Source organism: Dermacentor albipictus, chromosome 1, assembly GCF_038994185.2.
Source record: "Dermacentor albipictus isolate Rhodes 1998 colony chromosome 1, USDA_Dalb.pri_finalv2, whole genome shotgun sequence".
Classification (NCBI taxonomy): Eukaryota; Metazoa; Arthropoda; class Arachnida; order Ixodida; family Ixodidae; genus Dermacentor; species Dermacentor albipictus.
Window position 1 is genome coordinate 492,036,423 of NC_091821.1, and position 17,298 is coordinate 492,053,720.

Sequence of the window (17,298 nt, forward strand, 5' to 3'; positions counted from 1 at the left end):
TGTTGTCGTGGTTTGCCCATCAAATACTCAACCTACAAAAACAACTTTTTTGTGGAAAAACTAATTTTTCTTGTCATTAATCTTAAGCTCCGCATCACTCAGTGCTCGAAGTACACTAGCAAGATGCTCTGAGTGCTCCTCCGCATTTCGAGAGTAAATGATTACATCGTCGATGTACACATTACAAAACGTCCCAAGGAACGGTCGCAAGACGTCATTCATCATCTGGAACCAAGCGAGTGAGTTTTTCCATCCAAACGGAAGTCGATTATAATACTCATAGATGTCAGAAGGCGTTATGAAGGCAGAGTATTTGTTGTATTCTTCAGAAAGTGGTACTTGCCAAAATCCTTTACATAAATCAATACGCGAAAACACTCTGCAGCCACCCGTCTCCTCTATGATAGAATCTATTAGTGGCATAGGAAAAGGAAGAAAGCTTTGTCTGCTTCTTAGTTTCCCTGTAATCCGTGCAGAGTCGGAGGCTTCCATCTTCCTTACATGCAATAGTGATGGACGACGCGAATGTAGATGTGGATGAACGAATTATCAATGCATCCAACATATTTTAAAGCTCATTCTGCAGCCACATTCTCTTCTCCCGTGACAAATTATATGCCGTTTTTCTCGCCACTGAAGTAGCGGCTAACTTAAACGTTACCTCAAACATTGTAGTTGCCTTGGGATATCCCTTCAAGCATAACGATTCCGGGTAAAGCCTCTTAACATCTTCACACAACGATAGCTGCCACAGGCTCCTCGAAGAAGAAGTTGAAGAAACGATGAAATTGTGCCGCTTTTCATCCGTAGTTACTTCTCCAGTCCAGTAGATATTAAGGCGAAGTGCACTGATGGCTATACGTGATAGGAGTAATTCATAGGGTACTCCGTCGACTACTAGCACCTGCGTAGCCATACTGCTGCCGAGACAGGATATGGTTAAACTTGTCCATTTATCATGAATATCTCGCCTTCCGTCGTATCCGTGAACTTCCACAGCCCGTCCGTGTTGTACTTTCTCAGTCCCAACAATACGGGCATTTATAACTGTGATGCTTGTTCCAGTGGCAACTAACGCGCTCATTTCCTTTCCATCAACAAAAACAGATATTTACAAGAGGTTTGCATGCATCAAATTAACAGTTTCTCTTGGTGTCTTCAGGCGGAAGCTGAAGCACTCTTTATCCCAGCATCTGACTCTTCGTGTTGGCTTTAGCCTCCTTGGTCAGTCAGAAAGCACACAGGAGAAGCGGTAGATTTTCCAGCTTGCAAGCAGGCGTCTTTCATCAGCTCGTGTGGCAGTTGGGCGCCTTGCACCAGGCATCATGGGCTGCCGCTGGGGTCCCGAGTCCTGTAGGTAGGAGAAACCTGCAGAAATTCTTCAACCGTTTTGGGCCCTCTCACTTTTATTTGCTTGTGAAGGTCCGGACTCAAACCATGAATGATAAGTGGAACCACAGACGTCTCAGGCAAGGCTGAGTCAGCCAGCTGGAGTAGCTTCCTTTTATCATAAAAATAGCTGAGTGCAGACCCAGACCTGTACTTGAACGCAATAGCTTTATGCCATAATAATACCATGTCCTCTCCAAAAGAGCTGAGAAATTGATGCTTCCACTCCGTCCATGGCTTGTTGCTGTGAGCGTTGACAAGCAATTCGTACAACTCGTGGCTATTCCTGATAGGAATAGACGCATGTTTTTCACTTCATCTTCATCACTGTGCCTGTAGTTTTCATTGCATGCATATCAATAAAATGTTAGCCAGTACTCGAGACTACTGAAATTTCCATTAAACATGGCTGTCTTCACGTATTCGAGACTCGGCCTGTTCATTCCTCATTCAGTCACGTTTACAAGCAAATGCATTAATTCATTTTGCTGTCTGTTGTGTTCCACTTTAAGAAATTTAGTGAGCAGGTTGACGCCACTGTCAGACGAAGGAACGGTAGCAGGCTTCCTGCAGTTTCAAATTGGAATCACAACAAACGTTTCAAAATCTAGAAGTTTCATATTCAGCTTCACTTTTTCTTTCGCAACTAAGTGATCCTAAGTGAGCTACGTTCAAGCGCTTATATAGTAGGCAAATGCATCAGTGCTCACTGCTTCCGGAAGAGCTTCTTCCTCTTCATCTTGAGCCGTTGCAGCGATGATGCGGATGCCACCGCGTTGATTTGCTTCAATGATGAAGTCGACCCACATCTCGACTTGAATGTCCACACAGAAAAAATGCGCCTGCACCAATTTGTAATAATACACAGTAGGGCTAGGTCATGGTGTCAGCCATCATAAGTCTCACCCCTCCTCCCTTCGTCGTCTTCGTTAAGACACCCTGTAACTTCTGCACAACGTCGACGTAGAGTATATATATATATATATATATATATATATATATATATATATATATATATATATATATATATATATATATATATATATATATATATATATATATATATATACATATATATATTTATATATTTACATATATTTACATATATGTATACATTGCACCATAGTGCCTCTTTGCTCCAGAAACGGAGTGACCGACACTGCCATATGGACAAGGTCCTGTCTTGCTGGTAGCTAATGAAGCCCTCTGGAAATGGCCCGTCCAAGACCGGGGGGGGGGGGAGGCGTGGTAGATGCTGTGTAGGAAATATCTGTATGCAGCAGCGTTGAACCGGCCTTCGAGATGTTCCAAAGTACCCGAATCCGTCCTTTGATATTGTAGCGAGGCTGAATAAGTGCAACGTCACGCTTATATGTATGCACTGCGCATGACCCACTGCAGCACTACTTTGTATATATATCCCGTTCATTCTTGCAATAAAGTTTTTCACTGCCTGACCCCGACTCGCCTACAAATATGGCTTTCCAGAGGCTAATTGAGCAGTGTGCGCTGCGGGCCACTCGCTGAAGATTGCCTCCTTCAAATCTGTGAAAATGAAGAAATGTTTTTCACTGACACGTTTTTGTTTGGGCGAGATATGCAAACACGAATTCCGAAAACACTGGCGCCAAAGGAAAGCGTTGGCTGCATATGATTGAGCATTCCAATGTCGTAGCACGCAAATGAGCATCAGCGTGTTTCGGCCGTCGATAGCCCTGCATCGATAAGGTTCTAGAACAGTCACTCAGTGAAGCACCGCTGAATGATGTTTTACAATGGAAAAGCAGAAAATGCTATGTGACACGCAGTTTACTGCGTCTGCTCGAATCCCTCCCTCTGCATATGGCAAGGCAAATTCTCCAAGGAAAGCAATGCACACCTATAGTGACTATACGCAGGAATACATAGGTAGTGACTTTATCGTAGCTTAGAGGCTACTGAATACTTCGGTGTCTCGCTCACGAATGTAAGGGCTAAAAGAAATGTTGCTGCTGGTACCATCGGGTCACGAATGTAGACTCGTCCGAGACCACGACACCGCAGCGCTCCTGTGCTGTCCATATGTCTGGTGCTCCTGAGCAAATACCAGCCGTTTGGCACTGTTCATGCCAGAGAGCAGTGGCTGCCTAGCCGGCAGGCGGCTTCGAAGACCACTTTCAGAAGCCGCCGACTCACCGAGCTTGAGTTAGCGATGAGGCCGCAATCGTTTCGGATCTCCTTAGCGGTCAAAAGTAGGTCATACTCGGCAGCATTCGGGATGCGTTCCTTTTTGTCGGACGCTGCTCTCGATCGGCATCCTCGAGGCTTGTTCTTTAGGCGGCCTTCATTGTGCACGCATTAAGAATTCTGCCAGTTGAGGAATGCGCGTGCTCCGTAACTGTTGCAATTCGTCAATGCGACATGCCCCAGTCATACGCGGGAATATTTCTATTCGCTTTGCCCCAAATATACCCAGCATGGGTGATCCCATACGACATACTGCATGGATAGTTCTGTCCTTTTATAACAACTTACTGAGTCACGTATTTCAAAAGGGTGGGCGCCTTGTCCTGTCGTTTGTTCCTTCTTAGTGTGCCTTTATCACTGGCGCTTAATTTTTCGAAAGCTATGCACCAACTAGCCCCACAACGTGTTTTACTGGCTTTAGTGTCCAGTCTATTACATAGGACGGGCTACGTCGGTCGCTGCCAGAATTTTTCGCCATTGAGGCTTGAAGCAAAAGGTTATCGTTTGGCAGCAGCAACGCCTCATGACCAGTGAGCGCATCGGGTGAGGGGCTATCAAAGAACGTTTGTACTGCTTGGTAATCCTCTAGGCGATTTTACGCCGGCGAAAACGGTGATCTCGTGGAGAACGACTTCCACCTCTATTTTTTTCACTGGCCTTTTGCTGACTTCATCGTAACAGAGACCAACGCTCCTTCATATGACGGCGTCAATTAGACGACTTCAGCTGCGTGGAGACATTTGGTGAATGGGTGAATGTATCGCTAAGTTTTACGTGCAAGAGAACGATCTACTTATGACGCCGTATGGCATGTTGTTACGCCCACATATACATTAACGCCAGTACAAGAAATGAACAGAAATCTTGCGCACCAAGCACTGTTTATTGAGTTGGCCACGCTTATCAGGCATATTTCACATTTCACAGAGAGAACAATTTCGCAGGAATAAAATAAAAATGTGATGGAACAGTAGAAGCACGTAAGTACAACAAACCGCGTGCCTCGGAAACATGGCGCGAATTAATATACTGTGTAGTATTTCTCTGTCAATAATATTACAACGTCCACACTCAAGAATATACAAGGTAAACTGAAATATCATATGCATATATGTGCATCTGAAATACTCAGTCTAGAGAATGATGCCACTTGTCGCTCTATTTTTTCAATAAACATTAAGCACAGCGTCATTTGGGGAAAGGTGAGTGGAGCCTCGAGCTCAGCAGCGCAACGACGTAGCCTCCGACTTCAGCAGCCTGCCTCTTTAAAGACCTGTCTCTGCGGATGTTGGCGGTCGTGGCCACTCGAGTTGATATAATGAAGAATTCTTTGGACTGCTAAGCACGAGGCCGCGGGATCGAATCCCAGCCACGGCGGCCGCATTTCGATAGGGGCGAAATCCTAAAACACCCGGGAACTTAGGTTCAGGTACACGTTAAAAAACGCAGGTGGTCAAAATTTCTGGCCCCCACTATGGCGTGCCTCATAACCACATTGTGCTTTTGGTACATAGTCTTTTTAATAATAACGTACTTCGCTACATATAGACTTCGAAGCTGTGAAAGCGCATGCAGATGAGTCAATACCGAAAGTGCTCGCATTCTCTCGTTCTTTTTTTCTTGCGTTTCTCCTGCGTTTTGATTTCTTCCCTTTTTTGTAGTAAGTCCCTTACACGGGTGTCTGCGCCCGTTCTTCCCGTTTACCTGATCACGCAATACGCTGCTAGCAAATTAACTCTGCTCGAAAACATTAGGCCGCGCTTTCACGTTGCGAAAGCGCGAAATAAAATTCCTTTGTCAACCTCCCGTCAAAGTGCGCCCGCGGCACGCCCGCTTCGAGTGGCGCGGCAGCCGAGCGCGTTGTAGAAACCATGGGGGCTTTAAGAAACCGAAGAAACCCATGGTTTGCAGCGCTCCAGCGGCGCCACCGCGAAACACAGACCGAACGACTGTCGGTCGAATGCGTGTGCGTCTGTTTGTGGTACAAAAATCCCTCACGTGACCTCATCCTAGGTGCCTAGAGACAGCATCTTTTAGGGATTTTTGAGGATAGATGGATGGATGTTATGAGCGTCCCCTTTGAAACGGGGCGGTGGGTTGCGCCACCAAGCTCTTGCTACTATGCTGCCTAATATCCTACCTAGGTTAACCAATGAAAAAAGAAAAAAAAAGAGAAGGCGTGACGCCATAGTGGCATGTTCGTACTCGGCGTGATCGTTCTCTGTACCGCGCGTTGTTCAACATTGTTCATGTGATTGTGCGCGCGTTGCTTGTGTGTTGGTTGTAGGTTCTGTGTTACTTGGCGGAAAGCCGTGAGTAGTGGCGGTGCGGCAGTGCGGCTTTGGCCTCGGTGAGCTCTGGCAGTACAGAATCTGCGTTGTGTGACGCGCGCTTTCTTGAGAACCCGGCGGTGGTGACAATTGAAATATCGAAGTGGACTAGCGCCTCATCAGCGAAGTTCTGCGAACTGCGATGTGGCGTCGCCGTGTCCGACTTTGCTTAACGGACATCGAGGAATGTGCTGCTCGGTGCAAGTCATGCAAATGCAACTGCGTCGACCGCCCACTCTTCAGCGCTGAATGTGTGTTTGGTGTGTTGTGCTTGAAACGAGTGGTGCAGCCGTGTAGCGGGGGTGGCGGAGGAGCAGAGTGGCTTAGGGGCTCCGTTTGCGCGTTCACAGACATGTGCTCCCGTCTTGGTCTCAGCGGATGTCGCGTGATTGTCGTGTGCTAGCTCCTCTCCTGGTATGGAGTTTACGACGTTGACACACAGCATGTTCACGTTTTTCCGCGCTATATGTCATTTGCATGACGGCCGAGTGGAAAACGAGACATATGTCTGTGTTCTTTGCGTTTGTGTGTTGTAAATTACTTTCTATTGTGGAAGTTCTGGGAGTCTTATTAGGCAAGCAGTAAGAACGTAAACAGTAACACGTTTGTGTCCGAAATTTTGAATTGCCCATAATACCCTTTACGACTGATAAGCGGGCTAGACGGCCTGTGTGAATCAGATACCGTATGTTGCGACGCTCTTCCGCGTGGTAGACTGATGCATGGTGCACGTTTATTATATGTACTGTTGTAAAAACCATTTGTTTATTCACTCAATACAAATGTACGGCTTCTTCGCCGCAGTACATTTTAGTTAAGCGGTGAAGCATACTAAAAGTGGGAGGGGGCCGCTATCAGCCAGCATAGTATGTCTTCTTAGGCGACCTGAGAGGCAGCGGGTGCGCGAGTGTATAATTGAAGAACTCATTATGTCCAGTGACAGTGGCCCCTTTTCACTTTTAGTATGCTTCACCGTGGTACATTGCTTAGGCTTCACTGCGAAATACTAGTGTATTGCGAGAAAGATAATCGTAAAAAGCTTGATAATACAACGTTTCTTTTGTAGCTTGCTACACCGCAATTTAGGGGTGTAAATAATAATCGTGCAGTAAAGCATACTAAGAGGGGAATAGGCACATAGGTTTACACTGTGCTCATTATTTTCAGTTGTGACATAATTTGCAAATGCATCTGTGCTCATGGTAAGCTTCATTGAAAATCCTTTGTACATTACAAATTCATATTGCAGGGAAGCTTACTAAAGTAGATTCGCCATTTTGTAACATTATTCACCTTCAATGCAGGAGCACAATTCGGATTGATGCCCATGATTTTGGCTCGACTGCACATGCTTTTTGAGAATTGATTAGTTGTCCATAGTGCACTGGTACTTTACTGTAATCTGGAGGGCTCAAGTTGATATGGAAGCAACAATTTTTATTGAGGGGACAAGATGTTGCCGAGATGGTTGCGGCACAGCTTTTTTTTTCTTCCAGGCACCTTTTCTACTTGAAGCTTCCATTACAGTGTTTCGAGCCTCTTTGAACCAGCACATAGTGTATATAAAAATTGGACACTGATAGGGGACATCACCTAGTTTCATGCCTATCTATAGTAAAAAGATGTAGCACGACCAGACAAAGTAAAAGAAGAGGGTGGGCTGCAGCAATACTAAGTGTTAAATGGAACTTAATCATTTCCCTAGAGTTTTCTGTTTTTATGGGTCCTTCGCAGTAACCATGCGAGTGCGGAACTTGAGCTTGTTGGTTTCAAGTCTCATGGTTGTTACTAGCAGAACAGTGTGATAAACGAACAAGGGCTTGGAGGCATCCGTTCACCTTGTTTGCCTCATGGTGCTGCTTCATCAGCACCGTGAGAATCCAGGCCAACTAGGAAGGGAGGTTTGTTGCAATTGCTTCTGAACTGTATTGCCACCAAACCAACAGTGCTCTCAATGACAGCTTTTCGACAGTAGAATGCTTGCACCCAGCAAAGCCTTAAGAAGGAAGTATTCAGGACGTGCAAAGTGGGCTTTTGAAGCTCGAAGCATTACTCAAGGGGCTTTGCCCATCTGCACTCTTTATGGATACACAAAGATGATTTCCTCTTTAAGAGGGATTGTTTCAGAGGTTGTTACATGGCAACAGTGTTGGGTGTTTAGTAGCATGTTTTTGCCCACTGTTAATAATCTGTTCCTTCTCCAGTGCCCCTGTGAAGTGCCTACTTTTTGTACACAATGTGCTCTCCATGCATGCATGCATTTTTAGCTTGTAAAGACTTCTATTACCCCTTGCATCAAGCTGGTCCTTGCTGATGTCACCCAAGCAGGCATTGGGGAGTACGGCAATGTACACTCACAAAATACTGTTGATACCAGGTAAACCAAATTAATGGAGCTGCTGTTCATTTTTGTCCACTCCATCCTGGTTAGTTACAATAAGCAATGTCTGAACAGAAGGCGTATGTAGTTGGTTGTGCACTGCCTGCGCACTAAGACTTGTTGGCATGTTATGACCTTAGCACAGTGCTTATATATAAAAACCTTCTGGAGTGTTGAGGACTTCCTTCGCTTTATCATACTTTGCCTGATGGATCCAGCAAGTGCCTGGGCAAGTGCCTTTGCCTGAGCCAGCAAATGGGTCAACCAGATGTTCAACAGGCTTCCCACAAGTTTTCCAAGAGTCTCCTTTACCAGGGTGCTGCTCATAAATATGAATTCTTGACCTTGCACTGCACTTCAACCATGGCCACACCTGCTAAACCTATAGCATGCGATTAAAGAAGTGCTATACATCATGTTGCTCCAAACAAGTGACATATGCTACAAGGCCTTGAGTAACACCCTAATGTATATACGCCCTCATCATACTGTAAGGCGCTTCGCATGATAAGTGCAATAATTAACATCTGCTGGTTTTTCAGTGTTATTCCTGCCCAGTTTCCTGAAAGCTATGCCGAGTATTTCATATGCAATAGACTGCAGCCGGAGAAGAAGTGCATAAAGCAAGGGTCGCTATAACCACATGTCACACAAAATGAAAGAAGGGCACTGAGTGTACAGGCGGTTTACTTCATATCCAACAAGCTTGGTTCTCCCTTTGCTAGTGAGTAAACTCAGCTTGCCCCAAATACATGGCCTCTGACAAACTATGAGCCAGATGCTGTGGCCCGTGCAAAGCTGAAGATGTGTATGAGATCCTGAAACCCTGCAGCGGCTTCTACACTGGGCAAACAGGCTACTATGAAAGCGACTGCCTTTACTAATATGCTAATAACATAAAAACGGGCAGAAACTTGGCTATTCATTGGACCCAACTTCAGGTGCAAGCCACTCTTCCACCAGATGTGGGTTGTTCACAGAAACTGGAGCTATACAAATGCAGATAAAAACAATGGCGTTTGAAAGTAGTAACTTGAACTATATTCTGAACAAGGAGTGCTACCTGCAGCACTGGTACCTTAAAGCCACAATTCATGACTGCACCACCATGCAAATGCACTATTCTTGAATTATTAACATCTGTTATATTTATGGTGGCCATATATTGCAATTACATATCATCCACATTGTGTGCAATATGGTAAAATGTCAATTACGGTAGCCATCCTAATCTGAAATGCAACAAAAGAGCAAATATAGGCAACAAATTGCAATTCAAAGCGACAAAAAACAACCAATGCACAGGATAAGTGACAGACTTCCTTTTATTGACAAAGAAATATCACATGTGTCATGCCACCGGCACTGGGTAGGAATCTTTCAAGCTTGGGTGACAGAGGCAAAAACTTAGGAAAATACTACAATCACGCTGTAAAACGGCCTTGGACACAAAAAACCGGCATCATATTGTACAGAATGAAAGCGCAAGACTCCATCTAAGAACAGTCTATGGCACCTCATGCTTGACATGGTGTAAAAAATGTTGACATGCCCTACCCATAAAAAAAAGCAACAAACATAGAAAACACGCCTCAGAATGCAAAGTGCACAGTCTGAAACCAAGAAAGAAACAACCCGAAAAAGGTTTCGCTAAGTCTTTAACGATTAAAATTGTCAGACTGTCTCATCACTTCTTAATGAAGCTGCACAGCTGAAAAGGAGGGAAGGAAGGAAAGCCAAATAGCAGGGGCTGCAGAAAATGTTACCGAATAAATATGCCTTGCTTACCAACGATACCTGTGGTTTAGTTGTGGTCTGTGTATAAACTAATTGTGTATAAATTTTCCTCTTTAGAATGGTTTAGAGGATATGGAAAAAAATCACCATAAGAGCACCAGGTGTATGCATAGTCTACGCACAAAAAGCCACCGCTTTCTTACTTTTATTTTTTTTCTCTCTACTACTATTCATGAGTGTTTAAGTGCCTTAATAGCACTGCTAACATACTACTGCAAGATGCAAAATTGGGCAAGTTGTAGCATAAAGAATATTGCAGTTTCACTCATAATGTGAAACAATTATGCAATAGCTGGTGAAATACGCGCAGGAAGCTTACTTCATGCAATGTTTGCTGAAGTGAACACTTGCCAATGCAAGTCGGTAATCTCCTCAGAAAAGTCAAATAAGTAAGAGTCGTATTTATTTCGGGAGTTGTGCCTCCCCGTGTTGAAGTGTAAAGACTCGGCTTTTTTTCCTCCTCTTTCATATGCGGACTTGGCCACTGGTCAAATCTATATTTGGGCTACCCATTGCTAGGTCTCGCGCTTAATCAAAGAATGAATCAATTCTCAAAGAGCATGTGCAGTCCAGCCAAAAGCAGGGGCAAGAATCCGTATTGTGCTCCTGCATTAAAGGTGAATAACACGTACCATAGTGGCAAATGTGCTTTATTAAGCTTCCCTGCAATATGAATTTGTAATGTACAAAGAATTGTCAATGAAGCTTAACACGAGCACAGATTCACTTGCAAATTATGTCACAGTTGAAAATAATGAGCACAGTGTAAACCTATGTCCCCTTTCCACTCTTAGTATGCTTTACTGCACGATGCTTATTTACACCCCTGTATTGCGGTGGAGCCAGCTACAAAAGAAACGTTGCATAATCAGGCTTTTTACGATAATCTTTCTCGCAATACACTAATATTTCGCGGTGAAGCCTAAGCAATGTACTGCGGTCAAGCATACTAAAAGTGAAAAGGGGTCACTGGACATAATAATAGTTCTTCAATGATATACTCGCGCACCCGCCGCCTCTCAGGTCGCCTAAGAAGACATACTATGCTGGCTGATAGCGGCCCCCTCCCACTTTTAGTACGCTTCACCGCGTACCTACAATATACTGCGGCGAAGGAGCCGTACATTTGTATTGAGTGAATAAACAAATGGTTTTTACAACAGTACAGAAATAAACGCGCACCATGCATCGGTCTACCACACGGAAGAGCGTCGCAACATGCGGTAGCTGATTCACACAGGCCGTCTAGCCCGCTTATCAGTCGTAAAGGGTATTATGGGTTATTCAAAATTTCAGACACATGTGTTTATGTTTACGTTCGCACTCCTTGCGTAATAAGACTCCCAGAACTTCCACAATAGAAAGTAATTTACAACACACAAACGCAAAAAAACACAGACATATGTCTCGTTTTCCACTCGGCCGTCATGCAAATGATATTTAGCGCGGAAAAACGTGAGCATGCCGTGTGTTAGCGCCGTAAAATTCATACTAGGCAAGGAGCTAGCACACCACAATCCCGCAACAGCCGCTAATGAGACCAAGACGAGAGCACACGTCTGTGAGCGCGCAAACGGAGCCCCTAAGCCATTCTGCTCCTCCGCCACGCCCGCTGCACGGATGCACCACTCGTTTCAAGCACAGCACACCAAACACACATTCAGCGCTGAACAGTGGGCGGTCGACGCAGTTGCATTTGCATGACATGCAGCGAGCAGCACATCCCTCCATGTCCGTTGAGCAAAGTCGGACATGGCGACGCCACATCGCGGTTCGCAGAACTTCGCTGCCAAGGCGCTAAGCTACTTCGATATTTCAATTGTCACCACCGCCGGGTTCTCAAGAAAGCACGGGTCACGCAACGCAGGTTCTGTACTGCAAGAGCTCACCGAGGCCAAAGCCGCACCGCCACTACTCACGGCTTTCCGCCAAGTAACACAGACCCCACAACCAACACACAAGCAAGGCACACACGATCACATGAGCAATGTTGAACAACGCGCGGTCCAGAGAACGATCACGCCGAGGACGAACACGGCACTATGGCGTCTCTCAGCGCCAGCATCGCGCCTTCTCGAAAATCCCTAAACGATGCTGTCCCTAGGCACCTAGGATCAGGTCACGTGAGGGATTTTTGTACGACAAATAGACGCATGCGTCCAATGCAGCCTTCGTGTGTCGTCGACCCTCTTGCCCCCAGCGTATACCACAAGCGCCAGCTTGCCTTCACGAGCTCTCCCCGACGTCGCAACAAACTTCGGCGGCCACGCGTCTCCGAATGTCGCGTTAGATTTGCTGAGCACTGTACGTCGCGGGCGCGAACGTGTGCGGAAGTACAACATATGCCTTCATTCGTCTAGGCTTTCCGCCAAGTGCTTTATGATCTAATTGATTTTTCAAAAAATGAGTTGCGTCAGAAAATTCGCAAAATATGACTTACGCCGAAGCTGCAAACACGATCGCTTCGAACTGTAATTAGAATACCTCAGACAACATAAGATAAACTCAAATACAAAGCCGTTTTCTAGCTGCCGTTTAAGGTCTGCCTGAGTTGTCACGGCCGTTAGGCGGCGGTACTGTCTTTCGATTAGCACGAGGTACGTTACATCGTGTTGTTTTAGTTGTGACCGGGCCGGAAACTGTACTGTACGTAATCCTATACATAAGTATAGGTTTACGTACAAAAGGCAAGAAGTGCCGGCCCACTGGGATAATGTAATGGCTGTGTGGTTGCGCTTGCAAAGCTCGACGTCGCCGGTTTTAACGCGGCCGCACAAGCCGCATATCGAAAAAGGCTAAGGAACGCTCATGCAATTTTATTTAGGCTCGTACATACCGCCCACTACGGCGTGCCACATATTCACACCGTGGTTTGCCAGGAGAAACTCCGCGCTTTAACTAATTTTAAGACGTATCATGATTATCATCATAATCGCCGTCATCGTCAGCAGCAGCAGCAGCAGCCTATTCATGTCCACTGCAGGACGAAGGCCTCTCCCTGCGATCTCCAATTACCCCTGTCCTGCGCCAACCGATTCCAACCAGCACCCGAAAATTTCCTAATTTCGTCGCACCATCAAGACTTCTGCCATCCTCTGCTGCACTTCCCTTCTCTTGGTACCCATTCTGTTACCCTAACGGTCCAACGGTTATCTAGTCTGCGCATTACATGAGCTGCCCAGCGTCATATTCTTCTCTTAATATCTATTAGAATATCGTCTTTACCCGTTTGCTCTGTTATCATACACGTCTTAAACGTGCCGGTATCCCCTGGTGGAGGTATTTCTTGTGGTGTATTGTATATTACTGTCTACAAATATTCAGATCTGAAGCATTAGCAAATGTACCTCCTGCCTGAATGAATTAACTGAAATAGCGGAGCACCACTGCCTTGATTATTAGCCTGCATTGCCCTATTCTTCCTTCGTAGCAGATAACGCTATCATGATGCTTTGTGCCATAGAAATGCGTTCCGCATCGGCGCGCGTCATAGCGCAACCACTTATGAGGGTTCTTAGCCCGAGCAAGATTGGCTTCACCAAAAGTGCAGCCAAGAAAAGGTGGCCAAGCACGTGAATACGAGGCAGTGCGCTTTATTTTCTTCTACCAGTGATGGACTCCTATGCAATGTTTCCTCATGCACCACACAGTTCACAACGTTAAGGGAAACGCCAGGATAACATCTCCAGCACATCCTTAAAGCTTGTTTCTTGCTGTCTCTACCTCTTGAAATCAGACGCTTAATTCACGGGGAAAAATCACGCGCAAAAGCAGACACGAAGAGACGGCAACTAAACAGTCGCGCGCGCAGAGCGACGTTAAGAGGTCGGATAATATGCGCTCAATACAGCATTTCGCCCTAGTTGGATATTCTTTGATTTGATCAGTACGAGCGAATGAGCCATAATATAGACTGTCGTAAAAGCATACCGTGCTACAAATCTCGCGTCTTCATTTATAACGACCAGCTGGTATGCAACGAGCCAGAAAGCTGAGACGCCATGCGAAGGCCACGTCTTTTCGTGAGGGACACCTCGTAGTAACTACAACTTGAGGTGCAGGTGAATAATAGAAATGCGCGTAGGTACCTACAGTTACCTCCCGAAGCCTACATGAAAGAAAATGTCGCTTGATTAGAAATGTCGCATGTCAGCAACGCATTGAAATCAGAGGGCCGAATCTGAACCACGAATTTTTGTCTGCCTTTATGGTGTGTCGGTGCTTAATCATAATAATAATAATAATAGTATACCTTTATTCATAAAAACAAGTGGTACAAAGTGCCAAGGCATTAGGAAAAAAGTTGCTACAAAAGCAACTTTGCTGGTCCTAATAACCAGAAGGTCCAAAAGGCAGCAGACAGCAAGGAGCGAGAAAAAAAGAAGAAAATGAAAGGAATAGAGGAACAATGAAAATAAAGACGTACCGAAAGCGGTACGTACGGTCGTACGTACCGCTTTCGCAATCCACAGCTTCATTCGCTTAGCTGCAGTTTGATGGATATGTTGAACGACAGAAATTTCTCAAAACCTCCATCAGAAAAATGTGTTAAAAATTGACAACAAACGCGAAATAGCTCTCGTTTCAATTTCGGCGGATTTTCACCCTGCTTGTTTCTTTATTTTAGCATGTTGGCGCCCAAACATTGCACCGATTGGTGCGACGCGTCGTAGAGAGAGAGGGTGGTGCGGAAATATTTTTTCCGGAGGGACGAAAATCACGCCATGTGAAACAGGCTTTACTCGGAGGCCGCAAAGTGCACGGGCACATGCTGGCCCGGTCAGATTTTTAACGCGCAACGTCGTTTGACATGCCGCACCTAAAATCTATCCCACGTATGTACGTGATGCAATCATCAACAGGCCGCAAGATGGCAATACCTTGCCGTTTTGTGCCGACCTACTCGTTAGAACAGTGGGCAAAGAAAGGTTACAATAATGTGCTTCATTACACAAATTGAGCTTTGCTGACGTATATTTCTTGCAATGACACTATTTAGGTCGCGTTTGTTCCACAAGTGTGTGTTTCTGTATTAAAAAATGTTTGGCCCCTTTACGTCTGTGGGGGTAGTAAAGGTCGTAGCGGTTAGAAGTTTCTCGAATTAGCAATTTGCCGCTTTGAGAATGCCTTATATGTAGAAAAGTGAGCTTCGGAATGGTTTGCTTTGATTTTATAGTAGCGCTCTTGGTGGCGTATATTTGTTGCGATGGGATAAGCAGGTATGATGCCTTTCATCACTGAGTATTTCTGTAGATAGCTTGGCCGACAGCCGAGACACTTATAAAAGCATACACAGTAAAGTCGGTAACGCTTGTAATTGTCTTCCAGTCTGCCAAGGTCAGCATGTACGGGCGACGGCATTCGTGGTTCTTTTTCCGAGATGATCCCCGAATACCGCCACCGCGCGGTGGCGCTGCCATGGCTCGCATTGTTTTCAGATGTCCGCGCACGTTTCGACATATCTACGAGCGCACGCCTCCGGGGTGATGTGTGCGCTGTGCGGCAGCGCATACCTCACATTCTTGGAATCACCGTCATTGGTTCTACTTTCAAACGAAACTGGTTTTCAGAAAGTAAAGGGCTGCGTGCATTCATAGAATCGTGTTTATGATTACACAACAACGCTGGCACAGCTTTTTAGCATACACGCTTCACGTTGCTGTTATGACCATTTCCTCTAAAAAGCTGGATCCACCAATTTCTAGAGAGACAAGGCGAAGGGGATGGCTTCACGTAGATTTGGCTTCGAAAGCTGGCTGCGTAACGTAATGCTTCCGCCTAGTTCATTTCCTTCCTCCAAGAGCTTTGCCCTCTATACACATGATACAGTCGCAGAACGATGATGCATATGTACATGTGGGCGTATGCATGGCAAGCATTTAACGCAGGCAGTGAATAGGGTAGACTGTGTTTATGTCTTGCGGCATGACACCGTAGCCAGCGACAATGACACAGCAAGCAGTTGCCAAAATATGCACTGTCCAGCAAGTCTGCCGATACAGTAGCCTTTTCTGAACAGTAGACTTCGAAATAGCAATCCTTCGTTCGTTTAGATTTTTCTTTTTTTTTGTCCTTATAGTTTAGCCCAATCATACAAACATTGCAGAATGGCAATTGAAACACTGTGAAATTGCTCACCTATGTGGGCATCAGCATGATTCATATTTTTGCAATCACTGATATATTCCTCAAATTCTTCTTGCGCAGTGTCATCAGAATCCTTGGCTGCAGCGGATCAGATCCGACAGAGTGTTGTCTCCACGCTCGCGTCTCACCTCGCCAGCGGTTCCTCGATTGTCAAGAGTGATGAGGAAGCTCTTAGCGCTATCATCGTGACCATGGGCTTTCCGGATGAAACGGTCAAGTACATTAACGAATATTTGCGTCAATTCAAGTTCAACTTCGATGCCAATGGATACCTGGCGTCTTTGGCAGCCGCGCGGACTGTGAAGTGGTGGCAATTACAGTGGCTCGATTATGATGCGGCAGCACGGATGACCGAATCGGGAGCGACAAACGCCCTGTACCAGGGCCCTCGACGTCACATCTACCTCCCTCCCGGCCTGCTCTCTTCGCCATTGCTTTACGCCAAAGGATCGCCAGCCTACAATTACGGAATCTTTGGAAATGTGAGTTGCACCAAGAGGTTCACAAGTTTGCACTTTCACCACAGAGATAGAATACTAAGAGCTTTAGTGAAAACGTAATGCGGACATTCGATAGATGGGTGTGTCAAAGTTACACATTGTTTTTTCAAGGCCTTGATAGTTCACAGGAACGGACCCCTAGCTTTTTTTCAGTCTTCATAACCACAAGTAACAGACCATATGCACGGCATGAAAGCTCTGTGTCTTTGACATCTTGCTCGGCATAGCAAAGATGACGGACTCCGCAACCGAATTATAATCGAGATGCCAGTACGCGGGCTCTTGAAGTGATTCATGCCATCCTACATTCCCCACACCGTCCAAGCTTTCAAAACGCATCCTTCATATTCAACAGTGCTACTAGTAGAAGGGCGCCTATCTTAGTGAGGGCAAGTTAGATGTGTGGATAAGCCTTCTTCACAGAACTTCATATATCGCCTAATAAAACACAATTTATTCTGAACTCTGAAATGCAGCGTTCTTTTAACGCGATAGCGTTAAGGAGCTCGTGTCGCAGAAAAGCCGGTGT

At 45.6% G+C, this 17,298-nt stretch overlaps 1 protein-coding gene across 1 annotated transcript in view; it reads left to right on the top strand.

Annotated features, from left to right (window-relative positions):
- Nucleotides 1-17,298, top strand: part of LOC135911956 (neprilysin-11-like) — a 149,296-nt gene that overhangs the window by 110,670 nt on the left and 21,328 nt on the right. The window contains exon 12 of the mRNA XM_065444320.2: nt 16,330-16,751. Coding sequence (XP_065300392.1) covers nt 16,330-16,751 — 422 coding nt within the window. The remainder of the gene's footprint in view (nt 1-16,329; nt 16,752-17,298) is intronic.